Source organism: Daktulosphaira vitifoliae, unplaced genomic scaffold (genome assembly GCF_025091365.1).
Source record: "Daktulosphaira vitifoliae isolate Bord-2020 unplaced genomic scaffold, ASM2509136v1 Scaffold_4, whole genome shotgun sequence".
NCBI lineage: Eukaryota > Metazoa > Arthropoda > Insecta > Hemiptera > Phylloxeridae > Daktulosphaira > Daktulosphaira vitifoliae.
In genome coordinates, this window is record NW_026099575.1 from 35344078 (window position 1) to 35361908 (window position 17831).

The 17831-nt window shown below is 26.3% G+C and overlaps 2 protein-coding genes across 4 annotated transcripts in view; one reads left to right on the top strand and one right to left on the bottom strand.

Moving 5' to 3' along the window:
- The window catches only part of LOC126905481 (uncharacterized), a 45905-nt gene that overhangs the window by 23295 nt on the left and 4779 nt on the right, over nucleotides 1–17831 (bottom strand). The window lies entirely within an intron of this gene.
- Nucleotides 1–17831, top strand: part of LOC126905483 (ATP-binding cassette subfamily G member 4-like) — a 25882-nt gene continuing 8051 nt past the window's right edge. The window contains exons 1-11 of one of the 3 annotated variants that reach the window (XM_050685209.1): nucleotides 1–500; nucleotides 2834–2958; nucleotides 8355–8472; nucleotides 8557–8746; nucleotides 9026–9171; nucleotides 9637–9875; nucleotides 9977–10206; nucleotides 11338–11506; nucleotides 11585–11685; nucleotides 12066–12221; nucleotides 14147–14702. In XM_050685209.1, the coding sequence (XP_050541166.1) occupies nucleotides 2895–2958; nucleotides 8355–8472; nucleotides 8557–8746; nucleotides 9026–9171; nucleotides 9637–9875; nucleotides 9977–10206; nucleotides 11338–11506; nucleotides 11585–11685; nucleotides 12066–12221; nucleotides 14147–14566 (1833 nt within the window). In that variant the 5' untranslated portion in view covers nucleotides 1–500; nucleotides 2834–2894 and the 3' untranslated portion in view covers nucleotides 14567–14702. Of the gene's footprint in view, nucleotides 501–2833; nucleotides 2959–4402; nucleotides 4740–8354; nucleotides 8473–8556; nucleotides 8747–9025; nucleotides 9172–9636; nucleotides 9876–9976; nucleotides 10207–11337; nucleotides 11507–11584; nucleotides 11686–12065; nucleotides 12222–14146; nucleotides 14703–17831 lie in introns of those variants that run through there. The other 2 variants (XM_050685210.1, XM_050685211.1) reach the window with 2 other exon arrangements.

A 17831-nucleotide genomic window follows, 5' to 3' on the forward strand; every position in this document is an offset into this window, starting at 1 on the left:
GCATAACTACACATGTAACGTGCTCGGGTAAAATACCGGTTCGGATATAATTATCATTGTGTACACGTCCAAGTGAATCGAGAGTGACAATATTATTTCATTTGAACTTACTTTAATTGTACATAATAAATATTTATATTCGATGGATTTTGAATCCCCACTATTGACATCGTATTGATTATTGAATCAAAACATCCATTGCAAATACTCTTTTATAACTTACGTTTAGTTAAACATTTTTCACTTACGTCTTAACACTTGTAGGGAATTTTGTGATAACAAGACGATTTTTTTCACAATAAAAATATTATTATTTCGATATAAAATACTTGCTGGACATTAATTATAAAATTAGTTAAATAATAATGATAAAATATAACTAATTAATTTTCAATTAGAAAACAAATATATAATTAAGTGGATTTATTATAAAAACAAACATCAAAACGAATCAACAATACAATACAACATATCTGAAACTAAATTTTATTTGTACCGAGGTAAGTACTATATATTTATATGTACCTTTATAATAAGGTCTTTATATTATATTCTTTTCATAGATGATTAAAAACATACATTTCATTTTCATGTGGTCTTTTGAGAATTTAAGTCAACATTTTCAAATATGTTTGGGTGGTTAATAGTATTTTAATTGTTGTTTTAAATACCTTTTAAAGTTGTTTTATTTAAAAGTATTTAAGCATATAAATTATCTTAAATAACATAAAGTAATTTTTATTACATTAATCCCATTTTTTTAATAAGTCATCAAAAAAAAACATTCTTCACCGAATGGAATAAAAGCAAAGTTCACCATCAATGTTTGATGTGATATTTCTCAAAAATGTTTTTTCTGGTGTATATATATATATATATATAATTGAACAATATTCAGTATTTTCGTAGTAACTACTATGAAACTACTATTATTATTATTGAACTACTATGAATTTACTATTATTGATTTATTCTAAAATTTATAAAAACTTAGACGCACTACTAAAATCATTATTAATTGCCTTTTTATTACTTTATTTGCTACAAACAAAAATTAGTTGCTATTTTTAAATACAACAATGAAAAATACGTTGAATTTGAATGAACTTTTATTATTATATAATAGTAAAATACAACGATTTTATAATCCATAATTAATGCATTAAAATTTTATCATAACTTTGTGATTTTCACAGTGTAAAAAATACAGTGGTGTGTTTTATATGATATGGGAATACTTAAGTTTTTCCAATTTACTAAATAAAACACGAATTGTTTACATTCACGACTGAATTTTATTTAAATTGGTAAAAAAAAAGTTGCATATATATGCTGATTTTAATCATTACTATAATTTGTTATTTTTTAAAGATAACTTATAAATCTCTGATTAAAAATCTATTCTGCCTGTTTCATTTCCAGAATCGCTCGAAAAATGAAATATAAATCAAATTTAATGAGTATATAAATATATTTAAGCAAATAAAATTGTATCGAATTTTCTTATAAACGCCATTCAAGTTTGGCTAAAATATATTTATGTTTTATATCCTCTCTTAAAATATATTGCATTAGAGAAGACGGAAACCCTTGCATAGACCAGTGCAAAGGATCTACAACTATTAATATGCGCTTAAATGTTTTGACAGCCTAACTGTTATTTATACATATTTCAAATGGATTGAAAAAATTTAATATTCTATACATACAAATATTCATAATTTTCAACTATTAGTTAGAAATTTAAACATACATACTCATTGTAAAAAATTAATCAGCTATTTAATTCAGCAAATGAGGATTGATGATTCTCTTAACCTTGAATTACCAATAAAGAAACTAATGATTTATGAAAATATAATCTTTTATTATATAATATTGACGTCCTAAAATGTTCAAATTATCAATTTTCATAAGTAGTATTATTTTTCCATCAAAGTACTTTACCCATTATTTTAAAAGTTATTACAAGATAATTAAATTGAAAATTTGTAGTATGTTCCCTTTTATTGCAGTTGATTTAAGGAATAGATAATAAATAGCACTTTGATAAAAAAGTCTACTAATTTCTTTAATCCAATCGAAAGAATAATTATTTTACTTCTTAGTTTTGCACGTATTTAATTTTTCCAAAATTTTACTTCGACCCCTTCAGTTTTAAGTATCTAATTTATCATTGATCTCTAAACCAACTGCGTTAAAAAATAGCATATTCCAATTTTTTAATTGAACCATCTTTTAATAATTTTGTGCCACTTTCATCCCTTGTACATAAGTTGAAAAATCAATTTGTTAATATACTGTGTAATGTTCTTTAACAGAACGGTTCAAAAGGTTTGTTAATGCAAAATATTAGCTAGTTAACGTAAAAACATTCACTTTCATTGAAGATATTTTTGATATTATTATCTTAATAAATCCCTTAAAAATTAGCCAAAAGAATCAGTTTTCAATTGTCTTTCGTCATATAATTATTGCTGCTAAAATGTATTCTATTAGTAAAATAAAAGAGTTAAAAACAAAAAGGCTAAAATATTCACATTAAATAACTAATCTGACTATTTATAAATTAGTTAAAATTCTAATAATTAAGTATATAAAAAAACACTTTACTTAACACATTTTTACTACTAAATTTTTTTTAAATCATTAATTTTCCCTAAAATTATTAAACATTGAAGTTTTAATTAGTGATGACACAGTTTAAATATAAAATAAGAAAATTATTAAATATTATAAAAAAATGTCTAGATTTATAAGTCTATAATTTTTGTGTTAAATAGTTAAAAATGAAGGTGATAAAAAATAATAATTACCTGTTTGTTATTTTCAGGAAAAATAATTCAAATAATTTTGATAATTTAAAATTCAAAAAATTCCAAACTAGTTTAACTATGAGGCCGCTAATAGATGTTGAGTTTAACGATTTAATGTACAGTATATCGCAAGGTCAAAATGGTGAGAACCTTTTGAATTAAAAAATATCCAGATCTTTAATTTAAAAACAACACAAGGTATCAGGTATATAGTAGAAGAAATGTAATCTAACATGAATAAAACTATTATATAATTACCAGGAATAATTACTATAATATTTTCTTTACTTACACAAAGTAATTAGTAACAATTACTTTGTGTAAATTGACTTTTTTCACTATAATTTAAAAGGACAAAATATCACGTAAACAATTTTATTGAAAAATTGTATAATGTGAATATAAAAACGATGTACGTCACAGGTATTGTCTCGTATAATAACTTTAATAATTTCCTCATATCACGAGAAAAATAATTATAAGATTTAGAATAATTGTATAGTTTACACTAACCAAAAAAAAAAAATAATACATGAAAACTAAGATTGTATGATAATAATTATTTACAGTTTTTACTTTAGAGAAACCGGTATAACATGAAGAAGGTGTTTTGTTTAAATTGATATTTAAATACCTAAGTTCGTTCATGAAACTCTGAATGGTAAAGAAGTTCCCACCTACAAGCTTTTGAAATGATATAAAATAATAAAATTCATTATACAGATATTTTAAATTGTTTTACAAAATTTAAAAATATAACAATTTATTAGTTTTAAAAATGTTGTGTTGATCTTTTCTAATACTAAAATTTTGAAAACACCTGTATAGTGTAAAAAAATAGTTACCCTAAACTTTGAAGATAAATAACATTTAAGTAATATAACATAGGTAGTTAAAAAACTCAGAAAACACAGAACATTTTCTATGTTAATAAATAATATACTTAAGTATGTATGAAAAAATGCATATAAATTATTTGCGTAGGAAGTTTAATACGTAAATTTAAAATATAATTTTTCGTACTTAATTGATATACATATACTTTTAAGACGTATTAAAGACCACACAAAAAGAATATTAATACTAAATAAATTTAAACTGACTATTAAATTACAATATTTCAAACATGATTACAATTCAAAAGTATACCATTTGCTTTTAGAAGATACTGAACAATTATCAATTCGGTTTGTTTTTAATACAATTGATTTTGTTTGATATAGTAAAATCTTTAAAACCTAATACTATATTGATATACGTGAAATTTTACAAAAAAATATATATATATATTCTGGTTACTCACTGTTACATGATTAATTCACATTCATCAAATAAATTTTTTTTTTTGAAAACTTATAACAAAAAATATTTTAACTAAAATTTAATTTTTATGTAAACATATAAATATTTATATTTATGTGAAGAAATATGTATATATATATGAAATATATTATATTATTAATTAATGATCTTGAAATATCATTTTAATAAATGTTACAAACATCTACAAATATTATTAATAAATAAAATTTTTTTTATTTGCCAGAAGTAATTGTTAATAATAAGAATATTTCTTTACTCAATAGAGGCAGAGGCGAATAGTCATGATCTCTAAGGCTAAGTTCACATGGATGCGCGTTTAGCTTTTATGATCATTCACATGTAACACGTGCATCAAATTCGAAATATTCTTGTTACACACAGTTTGTGTCTTACATTCAACGGAAATGGACGTGTCAAATGCTGTGTGTTTGTGGGTCGTATATCGAAGAATGAGAAGACGAAGACAAAAAGAAGAAAGAAAATATTGGGTCAATTTTAAAAACTAGGCTTTCTTCAAGTCATTATATTATCTTATACCCGAAACTTAGGGATCATGACGAAAAATTAACTGAGTAAATCAGTTTCGACTTCCATTTTTCGGTATACGTTAATAATTATGTATAAATAATACAATAAATATTTAATTATTATTTATAATAATTTATTTATTATTTTAAAATATTTTTATAATATGCATTTGCACAATGAATCGCTGTTTCTCTGTAAACGCGCGTGTCAACTGAACGGACCGTATCGAAATAACAACAATTCAATTCGCAGTATTACGCGCGAAAATAGAAACTTGCGTCGTTATCGCGATCGATCGAAACATGTGAACGATGTATGGGAAACTCGTATATTTAAACAAGCGCGTCCATGTGAACCAAGTCTAAAGATCGGAGGAAAATAGAATCTAGTGGCTCACATGACCATATCCAAGATGGCAATATTTTTTACCGGATCATTTTCATCAATATAAGTCGCTGTCCATCTAGAGATTCCCAGTAACCCAGTGGGTCTATCCATCCCTAACTGGGGATTAAATTTTATGTAACATATAAATTATCATTTTAACTAAAATACCTGACCTATTCGGTCGCTCTTGTACAAAATTAAATAAGTTGATTCTATAATTTTATATTTCACGGATTTTAGTCTTTTGAAGACCTTTTTTCTTTTTTTGCTCATTTACATCGAAAGGCCACCCTTTTTTAGGCCGTCTTTGTTTTTAAAATACCTTGAGTACCTAGTCAGTGCGGGTCTACTATTAACTAATTGAACGATGTTATTTCCTTATTGTTACGATTAAAAACAAAAATGATCAAATACACGTTTTAAAGATTTATTATCAATAAATAATTATTTATAGATAAATTATTTTCCATGAAATTCTTATAAATTGGGAAATTACGTAAAGAACTGTTTACGTCAGCCTTCTAAAAAAGTAACTTGCTTTGGAATTATTAATTTCAATTTTCATGTTATTTTGGGTAATATTTCTTCGTTGCTAATGTTTGGCTGTCAATCTCTTATTAAGATGAGAAGCAAATATTTAAGGCGAACAAGTTTTTCTTGGCAAATTAATTTTTTTGGGCTAATGCATAATAAATTATATAATAATTTAAAATTAATTTAAAGTTAAAAAAGTTGAGTTATCTTTTTATAAATCTTTTTAACAGCATGATTGGCATATAACGTATTATATACGTTCAATTATACATGTCAGTAATTATATAAGTTAAATGTATAAATCAAAGAATAGGAGTAGATGGATCCTTTTCAAGGATATCTAATTATAAAAAAGTAGTTAACATGGTATTTTTTTGTATGGTATAAATTTCAAACGTTTAGTTAAGATCCGATTACGGTTTTTAATTCCGTTGTCAATACAATACCATTATTTTACATAAAAAAATAAATATAGTTTAAAAAAACTAAAAAACACGCTTTTAAAGCACATCGAACTAAAAATTATTTTTCACTTTTTAGTTCCATGTTATGATAGTAGTTAATATCAATATCATGGTTGTAACGGGTAAAGGGGAATCAGGGTTCGATTCCGGAGAGGGAGTCTGAGAAACGGCTACCACATCCAAGGAAAGCAGCAGGCGCGCAACGTGGAGGTAGTGACGTAAAATGACGATACGGGAATCATCCTTTGTAATCGGAATAGATACTCTATATATCTCTTAATGAGAATAAAGCGTATTAAAATATAAGTTTTAATAGTAATTAGAATATATATATATATATATGTAAAGCGACTTAAGTACGTAAACGTATCATGCACGAGGTATAGCCGTGATTTGTGGGCGGGGGAACGTTATACACGAGGTATATACGGCGGCAGAGGCGTCAGCTGTAGGAATATATAAATGAATACTAACATATACGTATAAATATTAATATATATATATATTAATATTAGCGGTGGTGGTAGGAATATATGATCTTCGCATAATATCGCGGCACTGTCGCAGGCGTCGACGACGCGATGTCCGGCGTGATCCTCGGGCGTCAAAAGGTTAGCAGCGTAGATGACAACAGTGCGCGATTGCAGATCGGTTTGTTGACGATGTCACTTTGACAACGAGAAGAAGACTACGGTATCATTGACGGCGGGACATCGTCGGCCGTGCGGCACTTGCTGGACTTTGCACCGCGGCGTAAAACGACACGGGGCCGTGTCAATCACAATAAAAATGTATTTATATATATATATAATTGATGACACGCGCGCGTCTACGGATTGGAAAATATTGTTTACTACGAGTGGTGAGCGGGGTGGGGTTAATGCGTTACGACCGTCTAGTCTCAAGGCCGTAGGACACGTGCGCGTTGAAAGTTACATACAACTCACAACTCACAACATACAAGTGAAACTAATATAAGCGTGTTAATAATAACACAATCACGTTATGATAGCTACTTAATAAAAATAAATATAGTTTAAAAAACTAAAAAAACACGCTTTTAAAGTACATCGAACTAAAAAGTTAAAAATAATTTTTAAAATAATTATGAACAAAAAATACTAGTATTATTGTGATAAAAGCGTGGGTGCTTTGTGCCATATTTTTCGTATATTGAGCGCCCGACGCTTTTATCACAATAATACTAGTATTTTTTGTTCATAATTATTTTAAAAATTATTTTTAACTTTTTAGTTCGATGTACTTTAAAAGCGTGTTTTTTTAGTTTTTTAAACTATATTTATTTTTTACTTTTTAGTTTCATGTTATGATAGTAGTTACTATCAATATCATGGTTGTTACGGGTAACGGGAAATCAGGGTTCGATTCTGGGGAGGGAGTCTGAGAAACGGCTACCACATCCAAGGAAAGCAGCAGGCGCGTAAATTACTCACTCCCGGAACGTGGAGGTAGTGACGAAAAATGACGATACGGAAATCATCCCTCGTAATCGGAATGAATACTTTATATCTCTTAATTAGAATAAATCGTGTTAATATATTAATTTTAATAGTAATTAGAATATATATATTTATACAAATAATGCGACTTAACTACGTAAAAGTATCATGCACTAAGTATAGCTGTGTTTTATGGCCGGGCGGGTCGGACTAACGTTATACCCGAGGTATAAACGGCGGTAGGAATATATATATATATACGTAAGGCGCATTAGACGCGGGCGTTATTGGTCAGTCAAAATAAAAATTTGTTTACATATATATAATATTGATGACAAGCACGCGTGTACGGGTACGATAACTAAAAATAAATTTTTATAGGAATAGTGTACCGTCGTATTGTGAGCGAGGCGTGGGGAGGGGTGAATGCGTATAACAGTCTAGTCTAGACAACGGAATATGCGATAACGCGTGGCGTTTGGAGAGTTACAAACTTACATACAAACAACATACAAACAACATACAACATACATGTGAAACTAATAAAAGCGTATTAAAAAATTCACGAGATCATAAATTCTTTAAGTCATTCTCACAAAATGTTTTTAGTTGGCTGATGAAATAAACAAGAATTAAATTGTCCTATAAAAATTACCTTTGAACTTGTTAGCTGAATTTAAATTAAAAAAAAAAAAAAACATTCGTATTATTCAGGTTATCAAAAGAGTATTCTCTCCTCCCTATTGATTTTGTCGAATATGTAGTTTTTTTTAACTATTTGCATGTTTCTAACACTTAATTCTTTGTTTTCTATTAAAAATTAATGCATATTAAAATTGCAGAGATTAAAGGTATTCTTCAAAATGTCAATGGATTGTTTAAATCAGGTGAATTAACAGCTATTATGGGGCCGTCAGGTGCTGGAAAGAGTACATTACTTAACGTATTAGCCGGTTATAGGTATATAACAAAAATTAATGGAATTTGAAAATGATTACAGTTTTGAATATTTCATAAAAGTAACTTAAATATTTATTTTGGTAGATGTAATCATGCCAAAGACTCAATATTTATAAACGGCCAGCCAAGAGACATGAGGATATTTAGGAAAATGTCTCGTTACATTATGCAAGAAGATTTCACACAACCATATTTAACTGTTTTGGAGTCCATGGAATTCGCAGCAGATTTAAAGCTTGGTAGTTCAGTTTCACCAAACCATAAACACACAATTGTAATGTTCATCGATAATTAGATTTACTACCTTATTGTTATGAATTTCATCTAACTATACAAATTGATGCTCAAATAAAATATTATGAATATAGTAAACAAGAAATTTATAAGAGAAACCTAATATAATAACAATTCATTATCATTATTATCGTGTTGTTTTAAAAAAATGTTGATAATTTTCTTAAAAAAACATGGAAACAGTAGAATAAAGAACGATAAATTAATATTTGAATATAAGAATGTTCTAGAATAGATAATGATTGTTTTTTTTGTATAGATTGAAAACATTCTTCAAAGAATGTTGTTGTCAAAAGCGAAAAATACTAATACGTTAAAATTATCTGGAGGAGAGAAAAAAAGATTATCTATAGCTTTAGAACTGATCGGTAATCCACAAATTTTATTTTTAGACGAACCAACAACGTAAGTTTGAATTAATAAAAGTTGCCTAATTTTTATCAGGTTTTAAATGAACAAATTCCTAATATAATTTTTATTTGTAGTTTAATATATTGATATCTCATTATTAGTATTCTCTATTAATGCGTATTAATCTATAATATGTTGTATATTTATGAGTTAATTGCTTGTTTTCAAAAAACGTTTTATGTGATTTTTTAAATAAAAATATGATTTGATAATATCGTTGTTTACAATAAATTAATAGGTATAGTATTTCGTCAATTTCAATCTAAAAGTCTTCAATTTCAATGTGATCTTAATTATATAAAATAACGATGCATTATTAATTTCATAACACTATAAACTTTTAAACTTAATATATAAACTATTAACAACATAATTGTATACATAATTTGTTAAAAAACAAACTATTTTATATATTTTTTCCACAAAGTTTAATGAGTTTGTACTCATTATCATTTTCAGTGGTTTGGACGACTTGTCGAGCTTGCAGTGCATTTCGTTGCTGAAGGATTTAGCATCCGACGGTCAGACTATTATATGCTCAATTCATACGCCTAACGAAAAAATGTTCAAAATGTTCGACCACGTTTATATTCTAAGTGAAGGTCAATGCATATATACTGGAGAAGGTCAGCATATTGTAAATTATCTTTCTTCCATAGGGCTAAAATGTCCAAAATATTATAGTCCAGCTGATTTTAGTGAGTTTTCTAAACGTCAAGTTTTTAAATATAAAACAAAAGTAATAACATGAATAATTTCAAACAAATTCAAATAAACCATCATAATGTTTTGTGTATAGTTATCGAAGTGTGTAGCAAAGAATATGGCGACTACACCAATAAAATGGTTAAAGCGGTTGAAAACGGAAAGTGTTTGAGGTGGTGTAAAGATAAAAATAAAGTTTCATTAAAAAGTCGAAGTATGCAGTTCAGTTATAAACAATCACACTTGTACGATTTTTCAACTTCAGGGTTGACTCAATTCAAAGTTCTCTTCAAACGAATGATGATTCAAAATAAGAGAGATTATGTAAGTAATCGTACCATAATATGTAATTGTTTTATTTTTATTAATTAATTCATTACTTAATAAAAATAAAAACAACTGTAAATAATAAAAAAACTATTTTATGCTTAACTACAGACATATGATCAAAATTAAAGTTGTAAGATGCTGAGCATTTTCAACTTCGAGACAAATTTTTATATATACTATACCTTAATACTTTTACCTCAATCAGTTATTAAAAAATAAGTTTTTAATGGATATACCCAATGTATAATTCTGATATAATTTTATCTACCATTACTTGTCCTCATACTTATGTATTGATAATAGAAAAACAACCACTATTTTATACAAAAAATAGTAATAATAATTAGACACCTTTGGTTTAGTTAGAATTACATAATTGTGGTTTACAAGAAAAACATGATGAAAATACATTATTAGCTAAATATTATCAGATATTTAATTTTATTATTTACGGTTTACATAGATAATTGTATTGACGTGGATGTAAGACGCAGGTTTTATTGCAGGTAGGTGAAGTAGAGAGAAGCGTCTGGTGTGTATTGCGATAAGAGAATTTCAATGAAGCTGAAAGGTAAATTCTATAAGGCTGTAGTGAGACCAACTACGATGTATGGTTCAGAGTGTTGTGCGGTTGACAAGAGAATAGAACAGAGAATGCTTAGGTGGATGAGTAGCTAGAGAACATACACCAAGGAACGAACACATAAGAGGGCGTATAGGTGTAACGTCAATCATGAATAAGATGAATGAAAATAGACTTAGATGGTTTGGACATGTTATGAGTTCAGAGAAATCGAAAGCTGTAAGAACAGTTATGAAAATAAGAGTTGAAGGAAGAAGAGGTAGAGGAAAACCAAAAAACAGACGCAGGGAATTTATTGAATATAATATAAGGACTGTCGATGTGTGCGTAAATTATGTGAGAGATCATGTCAAGTGGAAGTTTAGGATAAGGTGGCCGACCTCAAGTAGTTGGGATAAAGGCAAGGAAAAAGAAAAATACGCATTACATAGCTAATTATAATTAACCCTGTAATCCGTTTGTAAAACAATTATTTTACAAACAAACAGTATATATATATTAAAAATTAATAAAATAACAATACTATTTTTTTTATTTTGCAGAATTTTATATTGTATTCATTTTTAACATACTTGCTGATCGGTTTGCTAATCGGCTGCACTTTTTATAAATTGGGAAATAATGCATACTACGCTGTTTACAATTATGGTTTTATTTTCATGACAATAACTGCTTTTAGTTACCTTCCTCTTATGCCAGTATTGTTAAAATGTAAGTCTAATGTTCTTTTTTAAAAAATTAAATATTTAATTTCAGCATATAATATATAGTTTTGCTTACAATATATAGTTCCAATTGAAATTCGGCTTCTAGAACGGGAGTACTTCAACAGGTGGTATGGGATGAATGCCTATTTTTTTGCTCTAGCCGTTTTCAAACTTTTCTTGGCGGTAAATAAACTATTATTATTATATTAAAATACATAAGAACTGCGATTTATAACTATAGCTCTTATAAATAAGGGGGTTAAATGAATTTATTGTTTTTGTTATGAAAGAATTTCTAATAAAAAATGTTTATTTTTTTTTCAATTAACTTAATATATTATTATATTTGGAATTTATTTACAATAAATTCAATTTCTCCTACCATTTCATCCCTTTATATTAAAATAGTCATAACATTATCTCTCAATTACAATTAAATATTTTAAAAACGCAGAATTTACTACGATATGGCAGTAATAATATTAAAATACCAATTGGTATTGTTATGTGTGTTATAAATTGACGTTTGTCATGTAATCTAAAGATTATAATTTTTTTTTTAGATATTTTTGACAAGCGTATTTATATGTATAACTTATTTTTTGACCGGCCAACCATTAGAATTAAATCGTATATTAAAATACTTCCTGGTATGCCTTATTGTGGCTTTGTCAGCTGAAAGTATGGGATACACAATATCATCTTGCTTTGGTATTACGGTAAGTTCAATTTATTGATTTACACATACGTATTGATGTAACGAAATATTATCGAGAGATTTTTCTCGGTAACAGTAATTTTCTTGAGAATATACTTCTGTAGATAATTATCGATGAATATATTCCATAAAAAATAAAGAATTAAATAATTTCTTTAAGAATATTTGATCAAACTTAATAATCATTTGAAATATTAAATATTAATTGAAAAATTATGATGAAAAAATAATCATCTTTTCCTTAATTTATGTTCCATGATAAGAAAAATATGAAAAATGATTCCTATGGCTTCTTAATTTTTGTGCATTACTATGGCTTCTTAATTTTTGTGCATTACTATGGCTTCTTAGTTTTTGTGAATTACTATGGTTTCTTAATTTTTTTTCATTTCTATGGCTTCTAATTTTTTTTTTACATTTCTATAGCTTCTCAGTTTTTATATTTTTTTATTGCATCTCAATTTTTGTGCATTTTTATGGCTGCTCAATTTTTTTACATTTCTATAGCTTCTCAGTTTTTATATATTTCTATGGCTTCTTAATGTTTTTACATTTTTATTTTATTTTTTATTTTTGCTCAAAGTCTAAAAGTCTAAAGAGACTATNATTTTTTTACATTTCTATAGCTTCTCAGTTTTTATATATTTTTATGGCTTCTTAATGTTTTTACATTTTTATTTTATTTTTTATTTTTGCTCAAAGACTAAAAGTCTAAAGAGACTATTATGAAAAACATCATACCCTCCCAAAAAATTTTTTTTCGATATAATCGAAAAATATCCAGTCACAAAGTATTCTATAAAATTAGATATAATAGTTTTAATTTTACCATATATAATAGTAAAAAAAAAAAAGACAATTTTGCTTTTATCTTTTTAATTTGATGATCCATTCTTCTGTTATTGCTAGTTAAAGTTAAAAAATTTTGACTATTTTTTTTTGATAATTTGCTGTTTAGAGCTGGTTGTCATTTCTTCATAATGTTACATGAACAAGTTTTTATTGATAATTTTTGTTATCATAACTGTTACTTGCGATAACAAGAGTACTGATAAAAATTTATAATCCATTCAAACAGATTATTGTTGCCAATGATAAAATGAAAAGCAAATTAATGACAAATTTTTATTTAAAATCTAAATCATTAAAAAATAAAAATGCAATGGTTAATTAGATAAAAAAATTATATGAACTATATTGTGTGAAATATTTTTTCCAATCGTATAATCAAACTTAAAAAAGGGGTTTTTATTAAATAAAATAAAATTTTACGTTTTTTATCTTGAAGGGATGAAAAAACTATTTAACTATATATTGTTATAGAATTTTTTGAATTAAACATTATTTTACTATATAAAAATTTTTAATTTTCAATAGTTTTCAAGAAAACGAGTATCTTATCCTTAATTGATCACTCTGTATATCTTTAACTTAAAGCTACATTTGATAAATTTGGAAGTGACCAATTTTTACTTGATGGCCATTCTGGATCATTTTACTGCAATGTAGTAAAGTATAATAAAAGCAAATTAAAAAGAATTTTCTCGTATTTTGAGAATATCCTCAAAATCATTCTCAAGAATATTCCCGAAAAAAACTATTAGGGTTATTTCACATAATTATACATGTGTGTAATATAACTGTTAAATTGTCGATGATAAATAGTACTTCTAAAATGTATTATTCTTCAGTTAGAATAACATTTTTTAATGGATTTAGTTTTTATATTTATTACGGTCGATGTATAAAATTATTAAAAATTTTAATCGTATCTAAAATAATAAATCGAAAAATAAATGTATTGTTTAATCTCGTGAATAATCTTACATCGCTAATAATATTACTCGTGAATAACTATAAAAATGGTAATTAATTTATACAATAAAAGAACAGATAATTTATGAATTCGATTGATATAATTTGCAGAATAGCGTTTTTCTTGGTCCGTGTATAACGTGCCCATTCATATTACTTGCCGGATACGGTTTTGGCTTTAAAGAATATCAAATACCCTTTCTCATTAGAATCGCCATGCACTTCAGTTATTTACGAAAAGGATTAGAGGCGCTTGTTATGGCAGTTTATGAAAACCGAGGGAAATTGGTGTGCCCACCAAGTGAAGATTACTGTTTGATCAACGAACCTTCAGAGTTGGTTCGCTATATTGCAATGGAAAATGTACAATACTGGATATCTCTAAGTTCGCTCTGTGGTTTGTTTGTGGTGTTCAAGATAATGTCCTACTTGTTGTTGAGGTGGCGTTTAAGTTATGGTCCAATACCATTACTTGGTCTCAGCATCGTTAGAAGACTTGTTAAAGCTATTAATAACACTTTACATAGATGATCTCCTAAATATTCACTGTAAATAGATTTGACATGTTACCATTTAACCTTTTAAATGTTACCTGATAAATATTATTGTGATTCTTGGTTCCGTGTATTCGACACAACTGTAACTGCATCTTTTCTGTACAAACTTATGAGTAACGTCCACATGACTTAAATAGTGACTTACATTATTGCTTGATATATTTTTTTACTCAATTTTGATTGATCCAATCATAGAAATGTCAGAATTTTTTATTTTTTATTTTTATAAATCTTAGTGTATTCAATTAAGATTGTAAGCTAGTTTAATTATTTATTAAGTTATTTTCGATATTTTCATTATAACATTGTTTATAAGATCTTAATAAAGTTCACTCCTAAAATAATTAAATTATCAAATAAATCTTAAAATTTGTTATCTATATTGTTTAATAACTTCGTAATATTCTTTCTACAAGCCACCAAACATAACTTATTTGTATTTTTATGTTACACAAACAAAATTTTATCTCTTAAAATATTATTTATTATTGATCATAGTATAAATAATAAGTAAACAATGATATAGAATTTTAATTGGTATATAACAATTTAAATTACATATTAACTTATTATTATTTAATATTATATAAAAAAAATCATATCTTCTATGGGAAGAAGGGAGTTATAGTATTTTTAAAAACATGGTAGTAATCTTAGTAACAATAGAAAATTCGAAGTGATATTATATGCGTTTTTACTTTTGTATGTATACTATATTACACAACTTTATTATTATTGCTGTAAATTAATTTAAACATTTTTTACTTGACTCTTTCATCAAAATGCAATGTTTTATTTGAATCCAAGTTTGATTTAATTTTGTGTGATAGATATGTTACTTAGTTATATACAACTTTTAAATTTGTATTTTTTTTTTTATGTTTTATAAAATTACACATAATTAAATAACAAATTATCATCACAATTAAAGTTTAATTAGTTTAAAATACGAAAATTTTTTTTAAAAGAAACCTATGCATAAATATTGAAATATATTTTAATCTTTTAAAAAAATGTAGTTTTTTTATGATAATGAAGTATTTAAAAAACTCATTCAAGTATGAAAAAAACAGATGTGTAGATTTACAGTCATAGGTGTGCGTTTGAGGCGTACCAACAATGACTGTGTATAATTATAATTGTTTTAAAGCATATAGTAAGACTTGTTCATATAGTTTATTTTGTCAATTTTGCTCCTAGTTGAAAAATAATGTAAAAGAGAAGCAAGGAAACTCATTCTCCCTACCTCTAAAAGTGCTTAAAAAATGTCGTGCTCAATTATTTATTCAAAAATAGCAATAAGTTATTAATATTTATGATTAAATGAAAATAAAATTTTTAATTTGCTTTGTTTAATATTACACAATTGTGATAGCAGCTATTTAATTTATGAACATATCAACTTATATAAACATATTAACTATGATAATATGAACACATAAAAATAGTTATAGTTTATTTATCATATCCGGTAATCATTTATAAATTGTATCAAAATATTGTCAAAAATGTCGGTGATAGATACTGCGAGGCCAAATGTAAAAACATTTTAATGATGCCTTTAAAAACTTTTTACACTTTTTACTTTTGAATGAGAATTTTTTTTCTACGACCCTTTTAAAGCTTTTTTTGTTAATTACATGTTTCTGGTAACCTATAGAAGAAAATATACTATCTGTGTCTAGAAAAGTTCTAAGTGTAGAAAAGGAATAGTGTTTCATTTTAATTCCGTTTGTTCGTATGAATTGACCTGTTTCTTTACATTTGAACACTTTGTATAATGACAAAATATTATTGTTTAAAAATCACTGTAAAATTATAGTTAGCATTAATAAATAAAAAAACCCAGCACAGTGGAATCGCGGCACACTGAGGATGTGGCATAGTTTGGTCAAGTGTCATGATATTTGACTAATAATGAATACTCCATTATTTCATTTGTTACTGAACATGTTGTGAATATCTAAATATTTTTGCAAAAACCATATAAACCTAAACGCAATCTAAGAGAGTTATTCAAATATTTGAATAAAATATATCTAAATATTTTATTAGGTGATTAGAATAGAAATTAATAGGAGTTAATTTGATTTTTGAAAAAAACAATTGAATATTAAAAAAACCCAGCATAGNTTAAAGTAGGTGGCAATTTATTTGATTCATGTTTTTATCTAATTTTAACAAAGTATTGATATTTTCTCCCTTAAACTGGTTTTATGGATGTCGTCGACCGTTGATAGTCGATTATTATTGGAATACTAAGAAAGTTAAAACACAATAATTTGTCTCATTTTTCACAAAATTACTATCTAATAATGTCACACTAATAATGTGTTGTGTACAGACAGCTCATTGTGTTTAGTACTCGACTACAAGTGACCGAGTTAATATGTTGAGGTGTTTTTTTTTATTTGTATATTTTATTATTTATTAACGTATTAAAATGAGTGATGGCAGAAAACGTTTAAGTGGAAGTGCTTATAAAAAAGTTGCTAAATTAAAATTAGAAAAAGAACAAAAAGTTTTTCTCAAACCGCAAAATTAACTTCATTTTTTGGCAATCAATCTCCAATTCGCCAAGTGAAATAGAGACTACAGCTGAACAGATTTTAAATGAGTCTAGTGATAAAAAGTAATTTAAAAATCAAATGTTAACTTTTGTACGTTATTTCAGTTTTATATAAATGAAAAATTTTATAATTTTTTANTATATAAATGAAAAATTTTATAATATTTTAGTGAACATCCTCTACATAATACTTTTGATACCATGGCAAATGAAAATCAATTAATTGAATATTCGGAATTATTAAATACGCCAACTAAAAAACCCAATCCAACACTTATGGGGGGCGGCAAAATTAAGTGCACCGGGCGGCAAAATTCCTAAATGCGACCCTGATGATATGTGACAGTGATCAAATCACTATCATAAAAAACGCTACGATGCAAATCTGTAGATAGTGTTTAATTTAAAAAAAAACGGTAGCACAGTGGGATCGAGGCACAGTGTAGACGAGGCATAGATGGGACAAGTATAGATGATATCTGACAGTGATTAAAATCACTATCATAAGAAACGCTTCGATGCAAATCTGTAGATAGTGTTTCCTTTAGAGAAATTGGTGAAATATTTTAAAAGCAACATGAACTCTTATTTCTTTAATTATATCCTGATTAGTAGTTCTTTGATTTTAAAATATAATATATGAATAAATACTAATTATAGTTTTTAAATT